The sequence below is a fragment of the Halichoeres trimaculatus genome, unplaced genomic scaffold (genome assembly GCF_033239565.1).
Source record: "Halichoeres trimaculatus isolate MK-OKI-2021-1 unplaced genomic scaffold, fHalTri1.1 fHalTri1_scaffold_14, whole genome shotgun sequence".
In the NCBI taxonomy this organism is placed as follows: domain Eukaryota; kingdom Metazoa; phylum Chordata; class Actinopteri; order Labriformes; family Labridae; genus Halichoeres; species Halichoeres trimaculatus.
This window is the reverse complement of record NW_027437192.1, coordinates 22,096,049-22,114,543: the sequence shown is the minus strand read 5'-3', so window position 1 is coordinate 22,114,543 and position 18,495 is coordinate 22,096,049. Positions and strand designations below refer to the sequence as shown.

The 18,495-nt window shown below is 41.9% G+C and overlaps 2 protein-coding genes across 4 annotated transcripts in view; both read left to right on the top strand.

The window, feature by feature from the left end:
- The window catches only part of hoxa13a (homeobox A13a), a 37,666-nt gene extending 19,627 nt beyond the window's left edge, over nt 1–18,039 (top strand). Inside the window, exons 2-4 of one of the 3 annotated variants that reach the window (XM_074687107.1) lie at nt 3,489–3,704; nt 15,297–16,315; nt 17,091–18,039. In XM_074687107.1, the coding sequence (XP_074543208.1) occupies nt 15,439–16,315; nt 17,091–17,365 (1,152 nt within the window). In that variant the 5' untranslated portion in view covers nt 3,489–3,704; nt 15,297–15,438 and the 3' untranslated portion in view covers nt 17,366–18,039. The remainder of the gene's footprint in view (nt 1–3,488; nt 3,705–15,296; nt 16,316–17,090) is intronic. The other 2 variants (XR_012599550.1, XM_074687108.1) reach the window with 2 other exon arrangements.
- Nucleotides 7,894–10,701, top strand: hoxa11a (homeobox A11a). The gene is made up of 3 exons (XM_074687111.1): nt 7,894–8,598; nt 8,699–8,705; nt 9,446–10,701. Exons 1-3 carry the CDS (start codon nt 7,928–7,930, stop codon nt 9,668–9,670), a joined length of 903 nt encoding a protein of 300 aa, XP_074543212.1. The 5' UTR covers nt 7,894–7,927; the 3' UTR covers nt 9,671–10,701.
- Nucleotides 18,040–18,495: the final 456 nt, after the last annotated feature.

Genomic DNA, 18,495 nt, shown 5'->3' with positions numbered 1-18,495 from the left:
TTGTTTTCATTCTTTAATTTGCCTTTTCTGCCCAAGCGCCAAAACATGACAGGCTACAATAACACACACACAGAGAAGACTTACATTCCTGATCCTATTGACACATAAAATAAAAATATGCAGTGACAAAATGGAAAATAATTGTAAAATAAATTACATTTAGACTCAACCACTTGTGTATTTGAGTTTATAGACTTTTTAGTTGGTATGGTTCCTCTTTTCATGAAGTCTGTTACCCTCCTCACCTGTTTTTAATGGCAGAACTATTAGGCTATCCAATGTGTTTAATTTGTAACCACACCTATTTATTTTACTTAATGTGTTTTTCTTGGGTTAAGCCTTCCTTAAGCCTGTGGTGTCTTATTTGTTGGATAATTATTTTTAAAAAAGTAATACACGCTACACTAAATAATCGTCAACGTCGGTGTTTTTAAATCCTGAGTAGTTTGCAGTCGTGTGTTAATGATACGCGCGAGACCCGCTGAATGACTCCGAGTAACCTCACTGAAATGTGAGAACACTCAGGCTGCGTCCGCGAGCACGGAATGCAGCGTTGCTCCGCTCCTATCTCCTCTGACGTAGCAGCAGCGGAGCGCGCACGTGTTACAAAATCACTTCAAAGATGGGTAAAATAGTGTGATGTCTGACTGCGCGGACTATTCTGTAGTCTAAAAGCCCCAAAAGGCGGAAGTACCGGAAGTCAACAGCAGAGGCATGCTCGCGGCGCCTCTCATTGGCTGCGAGGGAGCATACCGGCGTCCTATTGGTAGTCTGAAAACGATAACAAAGCTACAAGTCCCGCCCCCGGCTTGGCAAAACTTGTCAGACCAAAGCTGACAGCACAGGGCTCCGCCTATCCTTTTTCTCTGTCGAACTATCATTGACAGGGCAGGAAACACAGGAGACTGGGATGAATGACCGTGAAGAATTGAGTTATGCTGCCACACTATGGCGAAATGGTGAATAACAGTTAATTTCAGAGCTAAGTCAGCCATTCTACAATTATCAAATTTCTGTTTTACATAGGAAATAAGGCACACAACATCCTTCATGTCTACTCGGACAGAGAACAGAGAAGAAATAAAAGCAAAAAGTAAAATAATAATGTTAAATTTCCATCCCAAGCAACATATCACATGATTTATAGTATGTAACGAATACTATGGTGAAGCAACCGAGAGACAAAAATAACGTTTTAGAACAAAACATAGGCCATTGTGTCAGTAAGTAAAAAAAAAAAATCAAATACTAGCCTACTCTGAATCCTCGTTATTGTTTTTATTGTAAGAAAAACGCAAACTTCTTATATGCGAAACACCAGCTCTAGTTATTGAAAGTGAATGTTTAATCGTCCACAAATCCTCTTAGCAGCCCAGTGTCTCCTCTTGTCTGTCAGACTTGGTTGAGCGCAGACAGGCCCACATTGCTCTTTACATTGACCTTCGCTGTCTCTGTGCGTAATGGAGGCCTGCAACCTTCACTCAGACAGACAACAACATATCTCCTCTGAATCTCCTCTGGTCAAGCTCCACTGCCTGTCTAAATTCGAAAGTAATATCGTAATACAGCACAAAGATGGAGCAGACATACGTTAATCCAGCACCGTGACAGCGGTCAAAGAGAAGCACTTGACCGAGATTATGTGAAAGCCTCCTCCATGTCCCAGTCGGCGCCTAATTCCCCCACAGAGACGTGAGATTTTCCTGTCCCCATCTCATTTGGTTTAAGATATAAATACTAAATGATTTACACTGTTCATTTATATAGCTTTACATGCAGGGAAAGAGAGATGCACAGCAAAAACAAAGGCACCATGGGTCTTTACGAACACAGAGGCGCTGCTAGCGCCGTGCGGTTTTTGGCATTTGTTAAACTAATTCCTTCAAAACGAAATATTGCTTTGAATATGATTGCCGAAAAATATAGCATGGCCTTTAGATAAAAATGTTTTTGTAAAGTAGTGATGAAAAGAAACAGTGAAAACACCTATTTAGGGGGTCTTTTAAAAACACTGCAGGTGTTTATCTACTACTTTCCACTGCTACTAACTGGTTTAAATATTTGTCTGAGAAAATGTAAACCCCAAGTAACATTTAGTCTCAAAACAGTGAATCCTGCAGCGAGTGGGAACCGTCTCATCCGGTTTTGCTTATCTAAAGTAAAAGGCATAGAAAATAACTCGAACGCTGGAAAACATCTTTCTACGCGTTAAGGTGTATTGCGGATGATTTGCCTTTTCTACATCTTTTAATCTTCAACAAAAATCACATTATGAAAACTACAACAGCCGCGTGATTTCTTCTCATTTTCTGATACGAAAAACAACGACACAGGTGGATTCTTTGACAAAATATTAACGAATAGTTTTGATGCGGGCGTAAAAATGAAAAAGCAAGGAGTTTTATTCTGTAACAACGAATGGGATTTATTTAGTCTTAAAATCTCAATATTGCTACTACATTAAGCTAAGTATTTACCCTAACTACAGGTTAAACATTCGTATACGGTTAAAAAAAACAGACAATATCAAGTGACTTTAATGTTCTTTAATATAAAATTGTTTCTGACCAATTTAAAGTGCTAGTGCTGATGGTGTAGTGTCGTATTGTACATTGTATTTCTTTGTGTAGTGCCGCAGATATGCTGTGAATCGAAGAAATTACTGCATAAATATTGCACTGTATCAACAAACGAATGGATCACCTAAATGAGAACAGCCTTTAAGATGCAGTCCAGGGGTTTTCTTTTTTTCTTTATACTTTCTTGCGCAAAAGCAATACCCAAGTAGTGACCAGAAAGCCCACAGATAAGAATAACTGGAGAGACAAGTTTTTAAAAGATACTATGGCTACTCACCGCCAAGAAACATATCATGTAACTCTGTGAATTGCAGATATTCTTTTCGTCTTATGTCCGATAAAACCTTAACTTCAGTTCGTGGTTAAAAACGCTGGCGGCAACTCCTGCAAACACCGTTTTAAACTATCAGTTCCAATTGAAGTGAAAACCTATATATAGACTAATGTTTTGACTTCTATTTGAGAGGCTTAGCTACCTGATAGTGGATCTATTTTATCTTTTTTTTTATTATATTGGAAAATTAAATACTGCAAATAAACTGAAATCCAAATATGTGGCGTCAGATTTGATGTCCACCAACTGACAGCACCAACAGAGAAAAAAAGAGAGAATAAAGCCCTTCAGCGTTCACCTATGATCTGGCTAAATCTGGGTTTTTCTTTGTTTTCTTGACAACACTTTTCTCATTTTAGTCAATCAAGGGTCCAACGTTGCAATTTAAGAAACGAGCTTCTGATGGGCTGTCTTGTTTTTTTTTTACATGGCGAATTCTTTACAGTATGGTGTAAAGTGTCTTTATGCTTAAATTGGGACCTGTTTCCCCCTCTCTCTTTTCCCTGGTGTGTTTCTTTCCATTGTAAAATTTCATTTCTCCCCCACTGAAGTCCACTTTATGTCCTTTTGTCCAGGCCCTCCACCGCTGCTGCTGCTGCTGCCGACGCCTTATCTCCCAGGATACTCTGCAGACTAATCCAGTATTGTGAGTCAGTCTGAGGGGCTCCCATTGACCGTGGAGTTGGCCAGTTTCCCCTGCGTGGCCCCTGTGTGGTCCTGCTTGGGCCCTTCTGTCGTTGCCATCCCTGCAGCCACCTGTGGACAGATCAACAGATGAGTCTCTGAATCAGGTTCACATTTAATATTTTCCTGCTCCTTCGCTTGTCATATGTGCTGGTCTGATTGTGAATGTTTCACTCTGATGCTTTGATAATCCCGGGATATTCAAGCTGGAGTCAGTGTGGTCAGTAATATGATGGTGTCAGATTAAAGACTTTGCTGCATTCAAGTTCAAACACAATCAAAAGATAAAAAAAAAGAAAGACTATCTCTCAAATTATGAATACAGAAAAAAACACAACTATTGTGTATTGATGTGTATTTTTCTCTGAGTGTTTACATTGGTCAGCTGAGTCCAGCCCTGCCTTATATGTGCGATATGCTACGTCTGTGCAGTGCAAGTCTTTATGTGTAGTTAACCATCTAATTACGTGATCTTTTATTACTCGTATCAGTGTGTGCACTAACGGGTCACGGTTGGCGACTGTCGTCCTTATAGTACCATCACACTGTATCTTATGGCCCTTTGCTCTGCACGTTGCACAACACACTGTATCTTCCATCTGTGCTTAAAGTATACTCCAAAGAAGCTTTATATTCAAAAGAAGCTTTCAAACGCAGGTATGGTGGCCCCATTTTTCCACCATAAAATGAAAACAACGGGGCAGGCAGTTCTAAAGCTCTGCGCTTTTTATTTCACCCCAGGACTAAAACTACAGGAGGTTTCTTTGCAAGACACTGTGTGCGCCAATTTAGGCTGCTTTACAGTCTATAGGCCTACCTGACGTGGCGTTAAAGAGAACTCTCAGCTCCAACACGTGATTGTTTACTTGTTGTCTGACAAGAGTTTATGGTGCACGGATTGGGCTATCAGGGCGTCGCGTTTTCTTCCTGTCCAAACCAGTGTGTCTGTCACCTCAGGAAACAAGTGACACTTCAAATACAGTTTGTTTACCGCGTTTATAGTTTCATATTTTGTGAATTCCAATTTACCAGCTTTTAAATTTTTATTTTAAAGTGTTTCTAAATACATTTTACAAGTATTTGAGTCTGTGGGTGTTTCTCCAAAAAGTACCAGACACGGGACAAACAGTTTAATGAGTAAATGTTTCTGATTTTTGTTATTTTCATCACAACTCCTCCGCTGTCACTCAGGCGCATTTGAGAACAACTGCAGGATGGTGAATACTCGTGCAGTGAGGCTTTCTGTTTTCCTGTTCTGGTTCCAAACCTGACACATACCATGAGTTCATTGCAAATAAAAAATAACTACCAACCTAAAGGATTAACAAAAAAAATCTTTAAACTTAAATAACATGTTTCTGTCATTATTTTTTATTCCTACTTTGTTCCGAATGTGGAAACTATTAGAGTTAAAAAAAACGTCAAAACTGTCCCAGAATCTGATGACATCTTTATCTTATATCATGTGCTATCAATGAGTAAATGAAGTTTATTTGACACATTAGTTTCCTTCAGCAGGCTTACTTTCTCGTCTGTTCTTGTGACACAAAGCCTGCGTAAATGCAAAAGCAATTAGAGGAACTCCATCCGGGGCACAGTTGGGCCCTTTGCTCTTTGCAGAGGACCCTCTCCCTCCCCCGAACTTGAAGTCGACCGTACAGACAAAGCTTTGGCTTTGAGAGCTTTACGCAGTGCCAGACTGCAGTTTGATGAGCAAAAACCGCACGAGGGGGATGTTTTAAGGATCATCAGCAGCACTTTCTTAGATCCAAAACACTTTTGACGCATGAAGCATTTAATTTTTAACCCCTGTCTATTTTAGGCTTGATATTTGGTTAAGATGAGTCCTATGGCTAGATGAATACGTGTTTATATTAGGTAGAATTCTTACCTCAGTTTGTTACAAAAATATTTGTCAATGATGTTTGAAATCCTCAGCTGCTGACTTTGAGTCCGTGTAGGTGGCGACTTCCCATCACGCTTGGCCAGTTTTGTGGTGTCTGTCTAGCCGGGGAGGAAAAAAAGGCGCAGCAGAATACTATAGCAGCTATAAAAACGCAGGTCTGAGCAGAGTCGGCTTTGGTTTTCCTGGGCATCCTGTGCTCAATTACGGCTTAAAAGCTTCAGCACAACTCGTAGAATTTGTGTGGATTGACTGAGAGGCGGAGCGTGTGGTCACAGACACTCTACTTGTTTGTGCCCCTGCAATTTATCCAAATATAACGGACTGTGAGCAGGACGGTGGATAGCAGAGACTGCATTCTTCTCCTGTTTTGATACACTCGCATGGCGTTAGTTGGTGCTTTCGCAGTCTTAATGTCTGTGATATTTTAAGGTTGTGTTTCACATGTGCCACCAAGGAACACCTACGATACCCATGTGCACATCGGGCTGTGGGGCCCGGCCAGCCGCGGCGGTCTTAATCCCTGCTTAGGTCTCTTATTCACAGCACATTGGAGTCAGGTTGCAGCCTCTCCAAAACGAGCTCCATGGTGGCCTTTGAGCAGAGAGCCAGGGAATGTGCACGGTGACATGTAAACCAAATCACGTAAAGGAAATCTAAGCATTTCAAAAGATACTTAGTATTATTTACATTGAGTAAGTTTCACCCTCAAGACATAAAACCGCTGATAAAAATTTAACAACATGACCGTGGATGTATCCAAGATTTGTTTTCTACAATTTGGTATACAACAACCTCAAAACAAGTTGCTCGTATATCTTTACTTTGTATTATAATATAAGTTGCAGGTATTTTTAAATGACACGCAGTGTTTAAAAACGTTACATTTCTTTCTTTCCTGTTTTAATAGAATTTACGCAAGAACAAATGTGAATATTGTAAATAAACAGTAACGGCAGGGATTTGATTGAAATTATTATTCACTTAAGCATAAAAATGTCTTGTAAATTCTTAGAAGCTGTCTTTCTTCTCCACGGTGCACATCTGAGTAAATATTTGTATAAAAACGTGAAGAAATATCCGTGCGTAAAAGTGGAGCGGGCTTGTATGTTGCGTGCCCTGGGACTTTTACTAGATCCATTAAAAGTCAGTATGAAGCAAAACAGAAGCACAAATACAAGAATCAATCAAAAATAGTCGGTCTATGATTTCAAGAGGCTGTAACGTTTAATTCTGAGGAGACATTGTTCTTTAGGTTTAAAGCGTTTGATTCTTAATTCTTGCGCGTTTACCTCAAAGAGCCAGTGGTGGTTTCCTAGATGTCTGCGACGCTTCCTTCAGTTGTAACTGAGAAAATAAATAGAGAGAACAGGATTAAAATGCATTTTAAGAAATAAACATTTCAAATATATCTTGTGTGTAAGATGTGACGGGTCCCATAATGAAATGGTTTAAATTTGAATCTAGTTAGATTAACATGCCATAGCCCTGCTTTTGTGTCAAACTCCACAGTTTATTTGTAATAGTGGTACTAACACAAGGCCAGTTGAAACATTAGCCGCTACTTTGAACATGACCCTGATTACCAAATGCCCACTGGGCCAAATGCTACGTTGTAAAAGCACCAAATGATGATGACTAAGACATCTCTAAAAGCAGACACAAGAGATAAGCTGGTTGTCTCCTTCCTCCAATTCAGGTCCATGTTATCTGTACACGGTAAAAGCTACTTTTGTTAAGGTTATTGTGGTAGGGGTCAGACTAGTTTGCTGTTGGGAAATTATTTGAATTTTCATGTACAGCATACAAATTTCTAAAAAAGGAAAGTAACATTACATATAGCACAAATAGTTTTTCAGGTCATGTTAAACAAAAAGATTAAAATATTATAGAAATAAATTTTATCCAGGAAAATGCTTTTGCTAACACTCATATTTTACTTTGTATCAAAGAATCAAAATCCAGTTTTCTTTCCCCTCTGACTTCCTTGCATGTTAAGGAATTCGTTTTTAACCCGACATGGCGATGAACCACCAATGTCAAGCTTTAGGACACATAGCAGTCATGGCTTTTACACCACACACACTCCTTCTCTTTCCTACACACACACACACACACACACACACACACACACACACACACACACACACACACACACACACACACACACACACACACACACACACACACACACACACACACACACACACACAGCCTGAAAATCTGTCAATTTCTGCTGCGTGGTCACGTGACCTCCTCCTCAGTGGAGTGGATGGAGATGGCTCTCCACGTCAGCTTACGTCTCCAAATTTCTGCTTAGCGAACCTGCTTCAAAGAGGCAGGAGGCACGGCGCTTCAGAGCCATGTTCAGGGCGGTTATAGAGGAATCAAAGCCCAACATAGAGTTATAGCAGAGGCTGAACTACGATGATGGATTTTGACGAAAGGGTCCCCGTCGGATCGAACATGTATTTGCCCAGTTGCACTTATTACGTCTCGGCGGGGGCTGATTTCTCCGGTCTTCCCTCGTTTTTGTCCCAGACCCCGTCCACCCGCCCCATGACATACTCCTACTCCTCTAACCTGCCGCAGGTTCAACCCGTCAGAGAGGTGACGTTCAGGGACTATGCAGCCATTGACGCGTCCGGTAAATGGCCACACCGGGGGAACTTACCCCACGGTTACCCCAGCGCGGAGGACATGGTACACCGGGACTGTCTGTCGGCACAAACCGCCGTTGTAGGGGACATGTTCGGTAAAAACAGCCCCGCAGCAGCCGCCGCAGCTTACCATCACCACCACCACCACCATCATACGAGCGCCGGCTCTGCTGCCTCCAATTTCTACGGGAACGTGGGCAGAAACGGCGTGCTGCCGCAAGCTTTCGACCAGTTTTACGAGACGGCGTACGGAAACGCGTCGGAGAGCTCTTCCACAAACGGCTTCTCGGGGGACAAAACCCCGACCAAACAGCCCAGCTCTGTGGCGGAGGACACAGCGTCATGCAGGGACTCAGAGGCGAAGGAGCCACGGGAGGAGACGAGCAGCCCGGAGTTATCTTCCGGCAACAATGAGGAGAAATCCAGCAGCAGCAGTACGTATTAAAGTCAGCGCCTTGGTTATGAGAGAAAGTTTGCAATCTTGCGCGCTGCTGTTAAAAATTTTATATGCTGTTTTATAAGCATATAAGGTTTATAGAGGGCCTGTAGACCCCCCACCCCCAACAAAACTTTGTTATAAACTGCAGGATCACGTGTTTGGAATTGAAATTGGCCGTGAAAGACATCAGCCCTGTGAATTTTCTATAACACTCTCTGACATTTCCCCAAAAAACACTCAGTTATGAACGTGAATTCCTACACAGACCTGCCTTCAGTCCATGTATTGTAAACGTGCTTGTTTCACGGTTTCTTAACGTTAAGGGCCACTTTCATGTAATAAGGGTGGTGCTTCTGGTTGTAGGTTCAGCACACTTGGGCTCTTGTGTTAAAGTAATCAGGGTGTATGTTCCAGTCAATACACTCTCCCCTTAATGTGCTCTATAAATGCTATATTTTCATATAATTTGTCTGATAAATAACACCGTGGTTTTCTTGTAGCTTTAAGCTGCCCTTGTTTGAAAATAGGCTTTTGTTTTCATTTGCTAGAGGGGGTCAATGCCCATGTGTATTGTACATATATGTCTGTGGGCATTGTATTGTATAGTCAATCAACAACCACGTTTCCTCTTTGAAATATCGTACTATTAATTATTAAAATGAGGATATGCAATTTAAAACTTGATGAAAAGGAAACAAGCTCATGCATTATTTGGGAGATCATAGCGAAAAAAATAACAGTTCAATAATAATAATAATAATGAATGGCAAAGTCGTGGCTAATCTGGAATGTTTCAGTAACTTTGATCACTGTTTTATTTCCATTTTTGTGATTCTAGGTGGACAGAGGACCCGCAAAAAGAGGTGCCCTTATTCCAAATATCAGATCCGAGAACTTGAACGAGAATTCTTCTTCAGTGTGTACATTAACAAGGAGAAACGCATGCAACTGTCTCGGATGCTCAACCTCACCGACCGACAAGTGAAGATCTGGTTTCAGAACCGTCGCATGAAGGAGAAGAAACTGAACAGAGATAGATTACAATATTACACGTCTAACCCTCTGCTTTAGGGGTCAGAGCAGCACCGCGCCCTGCTGTGGGGCTCTGTGGCGTTTACGTACACACACTGACTGACTCTCCGGCTGTGTCTCTCCGGCTGTACATTGTGTACCACAATGGCCGCGACAACAGCAACAACGAAAGTGCTCAGTGGTTAATTTCAAGTTCGAGGACAACAGCTTCCTGTGATCAGAAAAAAACCTGAAGACAGAGCATGAACTAAGACAGTCTGTGGACTCTGATTTTGCTCTCCAGACTCTGTGTTTACTGGAAATGTAGAAACGGATTTGTTTTCGCCCAGACTGCGAAGGCCCTTGTTAATAATAGTCGCTCACAGACGCCTTGTTTCCTTTCCTTTTACGCAGACAGAAATTAGCAGTCACCTAATTGACTGATTCAGTGTATTTCGTAATCAAAAGGTTAATTTCACGTATTATTTCTATTTTGAAATCAGAAAAGTGACTCATTTGGGAAGATGGCGACTTTGATTATTATATATTGGTGTGACCAAATAATAAGTCCGAACGGATGAGAATGTATCGTGTTTCTGTTTTGTGTGCTTATTTATTTTGTAGCCACTCGTTTACTATCTCTTTTAAAGCCACGGCTAACTAAGTCAAAGTCCATTATTACAGGCAAGCTTGTTGGGATTCCACATTCAGCCTGGGCTGACCTCAAAGCGAGCTTTGTTGTTTTCTCAGCAGCCTGCAGACTGAGGGCTATGTCTATTTATATTGTGCGTATCAGAACCTAAACCCATGCTGTCTTTTTTGATTCCTTTGGAGACTATCAGTCCAGTATTGAAAACGCAGGCCACACCAGAGAGATAAGCTCGTCTACTGGAGCCGTGTGGAGTTGCACTGAGGTACACGCCCAACAGATTCACACAGGTAGACACGCAGCGGGCCTCTTCGGTCTCACATTGATAAACATAAACAAAATATTTTTGTCATGACTCGCGATCCTTTGGTACTTGCTGTGTCAAGATCACATTTTCAAGTGTGCTGGTCAGGGTCATCGCATTGAATCAATTGCTTGATATGCCCAAACTATTGTGTATTATACTATATTTCCAAATAATAAAAAAAACACAAATGAAAATGGTATTGGAAAAAGACATTTTTGCGTGTTTATTGTTCTGTTTATCAGAATTTCATTTAAAAATGTAGATGTGACGCATTTACGCACAGGTGACACATTTTACGCACGAGAATTCACCACATTCCCCACGAATGTTTGACATAATTGAGACAATAATTTGTATTTGCTTGAAAAATACAACTTACAAAAACTAAACAGAAGAAACTCTGACTGCTCATGAACCATTTGAAATAGCTTAACCTGACGGAGACGTGCAAGGAACAAAACGCACCACTATCCCAAATTAAGATTGCTTTGTAGTTGTTTATATTGAGCATGAAATAATGGAAAAAGGGATGAATTATTTAAGAAGTAAATACTGAGTGGTGTTATTACCTTTCTTGATCTACAATTATATACTCTCATTGATACAGAAGACACAAACGCAAAATAAGGTCGTTGATTTCTGGACCTTAATTTCAAGTGTCAGTTCAGCGAAGACTTAAAACCGCCTCTAAAGTTTGTTTCCTAACATATTTGTCACATTCTACAGGAAATAAATATTTTTATAAGAATGCGTCATTTAGCCAGTTTGAGCAGTTCGTAGTCCACCTCTGTTTTTTTTTTAAAGTTATAATTCTTTTTAGTATTTAGCCTTTCTCCATCTACATGCTGTGTCTTAGTATTAGTACTTTTATTCTTACTCTCTTTCTGTCCCCCCACCTCTTTCTCCATCCGTGTGTCTTTCTGTAGCCTGTGTGTGAGCAAGCTGTCATTTCGCTGATTGGCTTTGGTAACACTCTTCCAACAGCCCTCTCCTTCGGCGAGGGTCGCCATATTTGCTGTTGTTATCACTGTGTTTATGGGGGCTAGCCGCAGCGCATTGGCGTTCATATATGACAGTCAAAAGGGCCATAAACGCGGGGAGAGAGGCTGAAGTTTATGGTTGCCTCTCTCTGCCATAGTCCGGCCTTGCCTTGCGCATCCTTTACTGCGCGCTGGAATTCCGTCCCTAATTACGGGACATCCTCCCCGTTGCCGCAGCAACGCGGCCATAAAAGCTGTCTGAGAGTCTGGGGCATTTGTACAATTGGAGTGCAGTGCAATAAACCGTCTGAGAACCAAGGTTATTAACTGTGTTACCAAGGAGGCGAGAGCAACGACAGGGAGAGGACGGATAGGAAACGCTTCTGCTTGTTCTCTGCTGCTGCAGCTTCATTTGAGAGGCTGATCCCCTCATGTGGGTTATCCACCTCGACTCACATTAGAGGCTATCTGCTGCACCCAGGATTAGACCCTGTTCCTCCACCGGGCGGCGCTATTGGGACCAATGTCACGGCCGTGGATCATTTTCTTCCCAAGCTCACCTCAAATGCACACAGGTAAAAGTTGTCAACACAGCCTGGAGCTTTTATACTTCCTTCCAAGAATAAACCCTCCGCGTCTCTAGATCCTTTTCTTGCATGCAAAGCTTGTTAGTTCGAGAATTAGAGTGTTGTTTCCACATTTCTGTGTGCTCAGTGGGCCGTACTGCAGAGAAAGTCTTCCTGGGGGCCCTAATAAGGCAAGACATCTGTGCCAAGCCTTCATGCTGCATGTGCTATTCATTTTGCTGAGCTGGAGCTTTTTAATGGTTGAGGTATAGCCCGGTTTGAGTGTACCTGGAGAGATCTGCAACCCAGTCCAGTCTTAACCACAATAATCTTGGGGTTTGAAAGTCGTCTCTAATTGTTTAAAAATGGGTTGAGTTAAAATCCAAAGGACAGAACAGGATGTAATTGGAGCTGGATGAAATACAAATGGTCTAATTTTTAGAAGAGTAGTAGCGTTCTTAAATCACAGCTCACTCTTCTTTACCAAAGAATCCACTAACTACATTTGACGTCCTTCCAAAACACATTTTTCTACGTACGTGCCAAGTGAGCAAAAGCCCTTATTAGAGGACTCGATTGGACTGTGATAAGGCAGCAAACGCGTGTCCCCTTACTTCCTGTCCAGGACACAGAGCCGCAGAGTGAGGATATCAGTGTCAGGGAATCTATTCTGGACCTTTTATGCGCACGGACCGAGTCTTGTTCTCCTTTGTCTCTCGTGAAAAATAAATGTTTCCGCTGGATGTAATAAAACGCCGCATTATTGTTCATAACTGCACTCGGGACGAACATGATACGACTCAAACGGCCTCTTCGGCCACGATTATATGGGCCGGATCAAAGCCAGTGGTCAGAGTAAACTGTTTGGAGGATATAATAGTAGGGCAGCTGTGAAAATGAAGATTTAATAGCAACAATTAATAACTGTAACACTCAGATATCGATAGGCCCCCGTGCCTGCACAACACCATGAAGTGTGCGCGGCAATACAATTTAATCCTGGGCTCACATAATTAATTGATGTATTTAGTTTCCTTCCTGGCTCATATGTCCCATAAGAAGCGGACCGCTGAGGGGAAGGAAACGCCCGCGTCAGACTTAATGTTCTGAGTTTTTCTGTATCAAAACGTTGATTATTTATTGGAGGCTTTCGGAATTTTCCAATAAAAACGCAAACACTGTGCGCACGGCCTTTGTGCTGTAGACTCCCGCACTGCAGAAAACTCTTTCCTCTTTTTTTTCCTGTGAAACACGATTTAAATCTCCAGATGGATTACTGAATTATATTTACACTCGCAAAAACCTCCAACTGACTTCCAGACATTTAAGTCATCTGAATTATGCACATTTTGACCACGAGCGAGTGAGAAATGTCCACCACGGACATGCAAAAAATCCAGACCAGTGTGCATAAATGAGCTGTCAGTGACACGAGCGTTTAAAAAGCTAAATGGGCTCAATTTATGAATTTCTTCCAACTTTCCTCATTTCAGTTCAACAGGCTGAAGAAAAACCCAGGGGGGCTCGCAGCGGCCACCTGGGCCTGGTAATGGCAAAGCTGGCCGAGATTAACTTCAACCTGGAGAGAGCAATAGAGTGCACATGGCCAAGGACACCACGGGATGGAAAGAGAGTTTTATTGTGGCTCTTATTGCCCCAAATTGGACCGACAGGATGACTTGTATGTGCAACAGTCCTGTCTCCTCCGCTGTGGCAAATAGCGCCTGTTTTCTCACAGCACTGGGATCAATACACCGGCAGTATAACAAATAATTATAATTTGAAAAAAAAAAAACCTGTCGGAGTTTGAATAACTTAACCCTTTTGGGTAATGCATTTAATAGATACGTGCATCAGAATAATATATATATATATATATTAACTTTAGAGGGAATCGTTTACATAAGGCACCTAATAGCTACAGTGGGTCACATTCCGTACCTTGAAGTCAAATTAACCTAGAAATCAATCAAAATTACACCAAAATTCTTTCTAAAATGAGTAAAATATATTATGCTCTAAGGAAAAATATAAAGAAATTTGCGTCTCATTTTCCTAAACTGTTAGAAGTTAACTCGGGATTGGGATCTGAAAAAAAAACGCAATTGCACCATAGTTACATAATCAAATGTGTTTCTGCAAAGTATTAGATAGTCAAAAGATGCTGTAGTGTTTTAACAACTATAATTATTTGATCAAAAAGGCTCAATTTTAGTTTCCATTGTTGACATAGCACTGACAGCTGACTTTTACGCACGGGATTTGCTTTGCAATATGATGGGTAATGAAAAGGGAAATATAAAAATATATTAACGACAGATATCTCTTTGCTAGAACCAGTGTGATTCTAAGAAAAGGAAAATTTTCCAATAATGCAGGAATCTTGAGTGTACATAAAACAGTATGGGATAAACATTACATACTGAAGACCAGAGAAATTTCCCTTTGCAGAAAAAAACAAAACAAAAACAAAACAAACCAAACAAAAATGTAGGAATCAAAAAAGAAACAATAATCATGTCAGATAGTTCGTCCTCTGCCTCCAGGAAACATTAACACCCTTTATTTTAGTGCGGAACAGTCGAGATTGTCTGAAGGCTATAGGATGCTCCATATAAAGCGGCTTCTTGCTCAGTCTTTTCGCCATAGGCGGATTCTCCCTTTAGTTAAGAAAAAGAAACGTTTTATTACCTCTGTATCCACCTTTTCTGTTATTGTTTGCTATTATCTGAGAGATTCCACTGCAGTACACTTACAAGCTTTATTTTCCAGCCACACCATTTCTCGGTGTGTACACCAGCATGTTTTGTGTGGTTGAGAGAAGTAGGAGGATTCTTTTTTTATCTGACTATTTTCTTCTTTGTCCCTCATTCCTGTTGTGCAAGAATTCTGAGGTTTTCAAAATCTGAAGTCGTTTACTGCATTAATGCTGGCCTTTGTGATACAATTTGTTTTGAGGAAGAGCACGGGAGTACAGTTTGCATATCATGCTGTGGTTTGTACAGTGAAGAACGGATTTTAAAGCTTAATCACTTAAAAAGTTCCCCCCTGTCCTTTATTTTCTTCATTTTATTCAAACTTTGATTCGAGTTGGACCTCGCCCCTTCTCCGGTGAAATGGTGGTGCATTAAGGCGAAGTGAGGCAACACACTGATTGCTGTGCTGTCTCCTTTCTCTGCCTTAGCTCCATGATGGATTTCGCTCCGACTGCTACGTAGCCGCAAAGTGGGAGGGACTGCCTGTCTTCTTGCCTTTCCATTGGTTTTACAGCCCGCACGGCGAAGGGGGGGTGCCTCTAATCATATCCAGCATGTTTTGCACAAGAAATGTCAGCCAGAAAGGGCTATCTTCTCCCTTCGCCAAAATACACCACAATAATGTCATGTTCGGAGACCCCGTCAGGAAATGCGTTTTTAGTGGATTCTCTGATCAGTGGCCGCAGCGAGAGCGCCGGAGGTCACTACACAGGGAGCACAGTGTGTGTACCCCATAGCACCGCAGCTACAGAAGTGCCTTACGGACTACACAACTATGGATACTTCCCAGGTGTGGGGAAGCGGAGCGAGGTGGGTCCCCAGAACATAATTTCCGGCTCAGGAGCGTACATGTCCAGTATGGAAATGTGGATGGACGCGCAGAGGTCATGTCGTATGGACCAAGAGCACCCGGCGGGTCCTCAGGTCGCGCCCTGCTCGTTCCCGCAGAACATTAAGGAAGAAAGCACCTACTGCCTGTATGAGCAGCCCAAATGCCCCAAAGCCTCCACCGCAGAGGATCTCACGTTTTCGAGATTAACGACAACCGGCCTGGGCTCGAGTTCTTGTACAGTTACCGATGGCGGCGGCGGCGGTGGTGGCGGGGGCTCAGTGCCTGTGCCGGGCTACTTCCGCTTGTCTCAGACGCACGCACATTCTCATAAACTTTACAACACCAACGGCCCCCAGCCGAACCCTTCCCTTTCTCATTTTGGCCTACACCCCGCTGCTCCCGCTCGTTTCCATACGCCACCGACTCCGACTTCTGCTCCAGCCACGGCGCAGGAAGGGAGGAATACCGAGGAGCCCGCGTCCTCGGGAAACGCAGACCTGCAGCCTCACCCTGCACCGGGGGCCGAAGAGGCACGCGAGTCCTCGGATGCAGAGCCATCCTCGGGTGACGAGATAGAAGATCATGACAAAGACAGACCAACAAAAGCCACTAAAGGTAACCCCAACTCACCCCAGAGGCGGTCCTGCACTCTTGTTTTGTTTGCTTGCAGCACAGGTAGGGGGCACCTTTGAATTGCACCTGTTCAGGGCCATTCTAGTTTTTGTACTGGAGAAAAGCCAAGACAAAGGTAGGGGAATTCTGCATCAAAATACTGTTATGTTGGTTCCACAACATTTTGACTGATATCAAATTACATTTGGGTGCATGATTGCAAGCGTAAAAATTACGCATAAAATGAATACACCAAGAGATAAAGGACAAAGATACACTCCTGTTAAAAAAAACTGAAATGAACATGTGTTTTTTTTTTCAAAGTAAAAACATACTGATACAATATGTACCAATCAATTGTATTTAGCCTTTGCTAGAATTTGTGTTTTGACTATGCGTAAAATAATGACGTATCGTCGAGCTAAAATGTGAAACTGAAATTGTACCTGTACACTTACTGATTGACTGAAAATGTTTCGTATTCTTCAAATTTGAAGAGACAAATTATGCTTTGCTCGCTTTCTGCAGAATGAAGTTAAATAGAATCTACAACTAATAGCCATGTTTTTTTTTTATTATGAATTATATTTTTTTGAATAAAGCACAATTTGCGCATACACTTTACGCATAACACACACACACACACACACACACACACACACACACACACACACACACACACACACACACACACACACACACACACACACACACACACACACACACACACCCATCTTATTGCTGTGCGTAAAACCATATCATGTTCCATTTTCTCCAGGAGACACAAAAGGTGAAAACACAGCCACCTGGCTGACAGCGAAAAGTGGCCGGAAGAAACGCTGTCCATACACCAAACACCAGACACTGGAGCTGGAGAAGGAGTTCCTCTTCAACATGTACCTGACCCGTGAGCGCCGCCTAGAGATCAGTAAAAGCGTCCACCTGACGGACAGACAGGTTAAGATCTGGTTCCAGAACCGCAGGATGAAACTGAAGAAAATGACACGGGAGAACAGGATCCGGGAGCTCACCTCCAACTACGGATTTTCATGATGAACGAGGTCACAATGAAATAAGAGAAATCGGCTGTAAGCAATGGCACCAGTTCTCCCTCACTACTATTTCCACATTAACGACTCATTTCACTGTGGGGTGCAACTCTCATTTTATTAGCATTTTATCAGTGCATCGTCCTCTGTGAGCTGCTGAGAACAGGAAAGAATTGAATGTTATGGGTAACAATTGATTTTTTACGACGTGTTTTTGTTTTGTAGACTTGTTCCTATGTGTTTGATGGTGTAAATGGAGTTAAAGAAACACAACCATAAAGAGAGGCTTTAACTATACCTCCCCCCATCCCTTATCCCCAACTATTGAAAATGATCATTTTTATGAACTTAATATCCCAAAATTTGAATAAGTCTTTATTTAATTGGAATTGCATGAGTTAACGTTTCCCAGATTTTAAAACTATTTTAACCCCCATGGAATATAACGCCCATGTATCACCCAGGGAAAAATAATTCACATATGAACACTAGCTGTAGTTTCCCAGGAATTAGGACTATGTGTACGAGCTAAATGTAGATTTGAAATCTTTATTCACGTTAAGGACGTTTACACGAGAACAATGCGCCAAGTGAAGGAGGAATATTTTTATTGTATATTTCTGTGTACATATGACATTGTGTTTTTGTGTAATGCTTAATAAATTATCAGCTCGCATTGAGGAGTAGCTGCTTGTATTTTTGTTCTGTGGCTTTAGATTTTTTTTAGATGACCTTTTTATCCTTAGGAAGTACAGAATATGTTTATTTTCCATGTCAACAAAATATGGGAGGACTAGTTTTGTTGTGACGCAGATCTTAGAAATGTTTAGAGAGGCTAAAGTAATGGCCTTCGGAAATAATTAAGATATTAGGCTATAAGCCGTCTAGCTGCATGCCCAGCCGGCTATTGTAGAGTTTTATGACTGGCTGGTATATGAGGTTTCTCCCTCTCCTCTAAGAGCTGCTTCAGTCGTGGGAGAGCCTCTGAGACGGAGAGGAGAGTAGGCCCGGCTCTGTGCTGCTAATCTGAAATGTAGAGAGACCCTGTGTGGATCAAACATCCCTTGTGTGCTAGTGTTGGGATTACTGGGATTAATAACTCCAGAATTTGGGTAAGTCCATGTGTCGTTGTGA

What these genes read in the sequence shown, in the direction of transcription:
- hoxa11a (XM_074687111.1), top strand. Translation starts at nt 7,928, where the DNA reads ATGATGGATTTTGACGAAAGGGTCCCCGTCGGATCGAACATGTATTTG.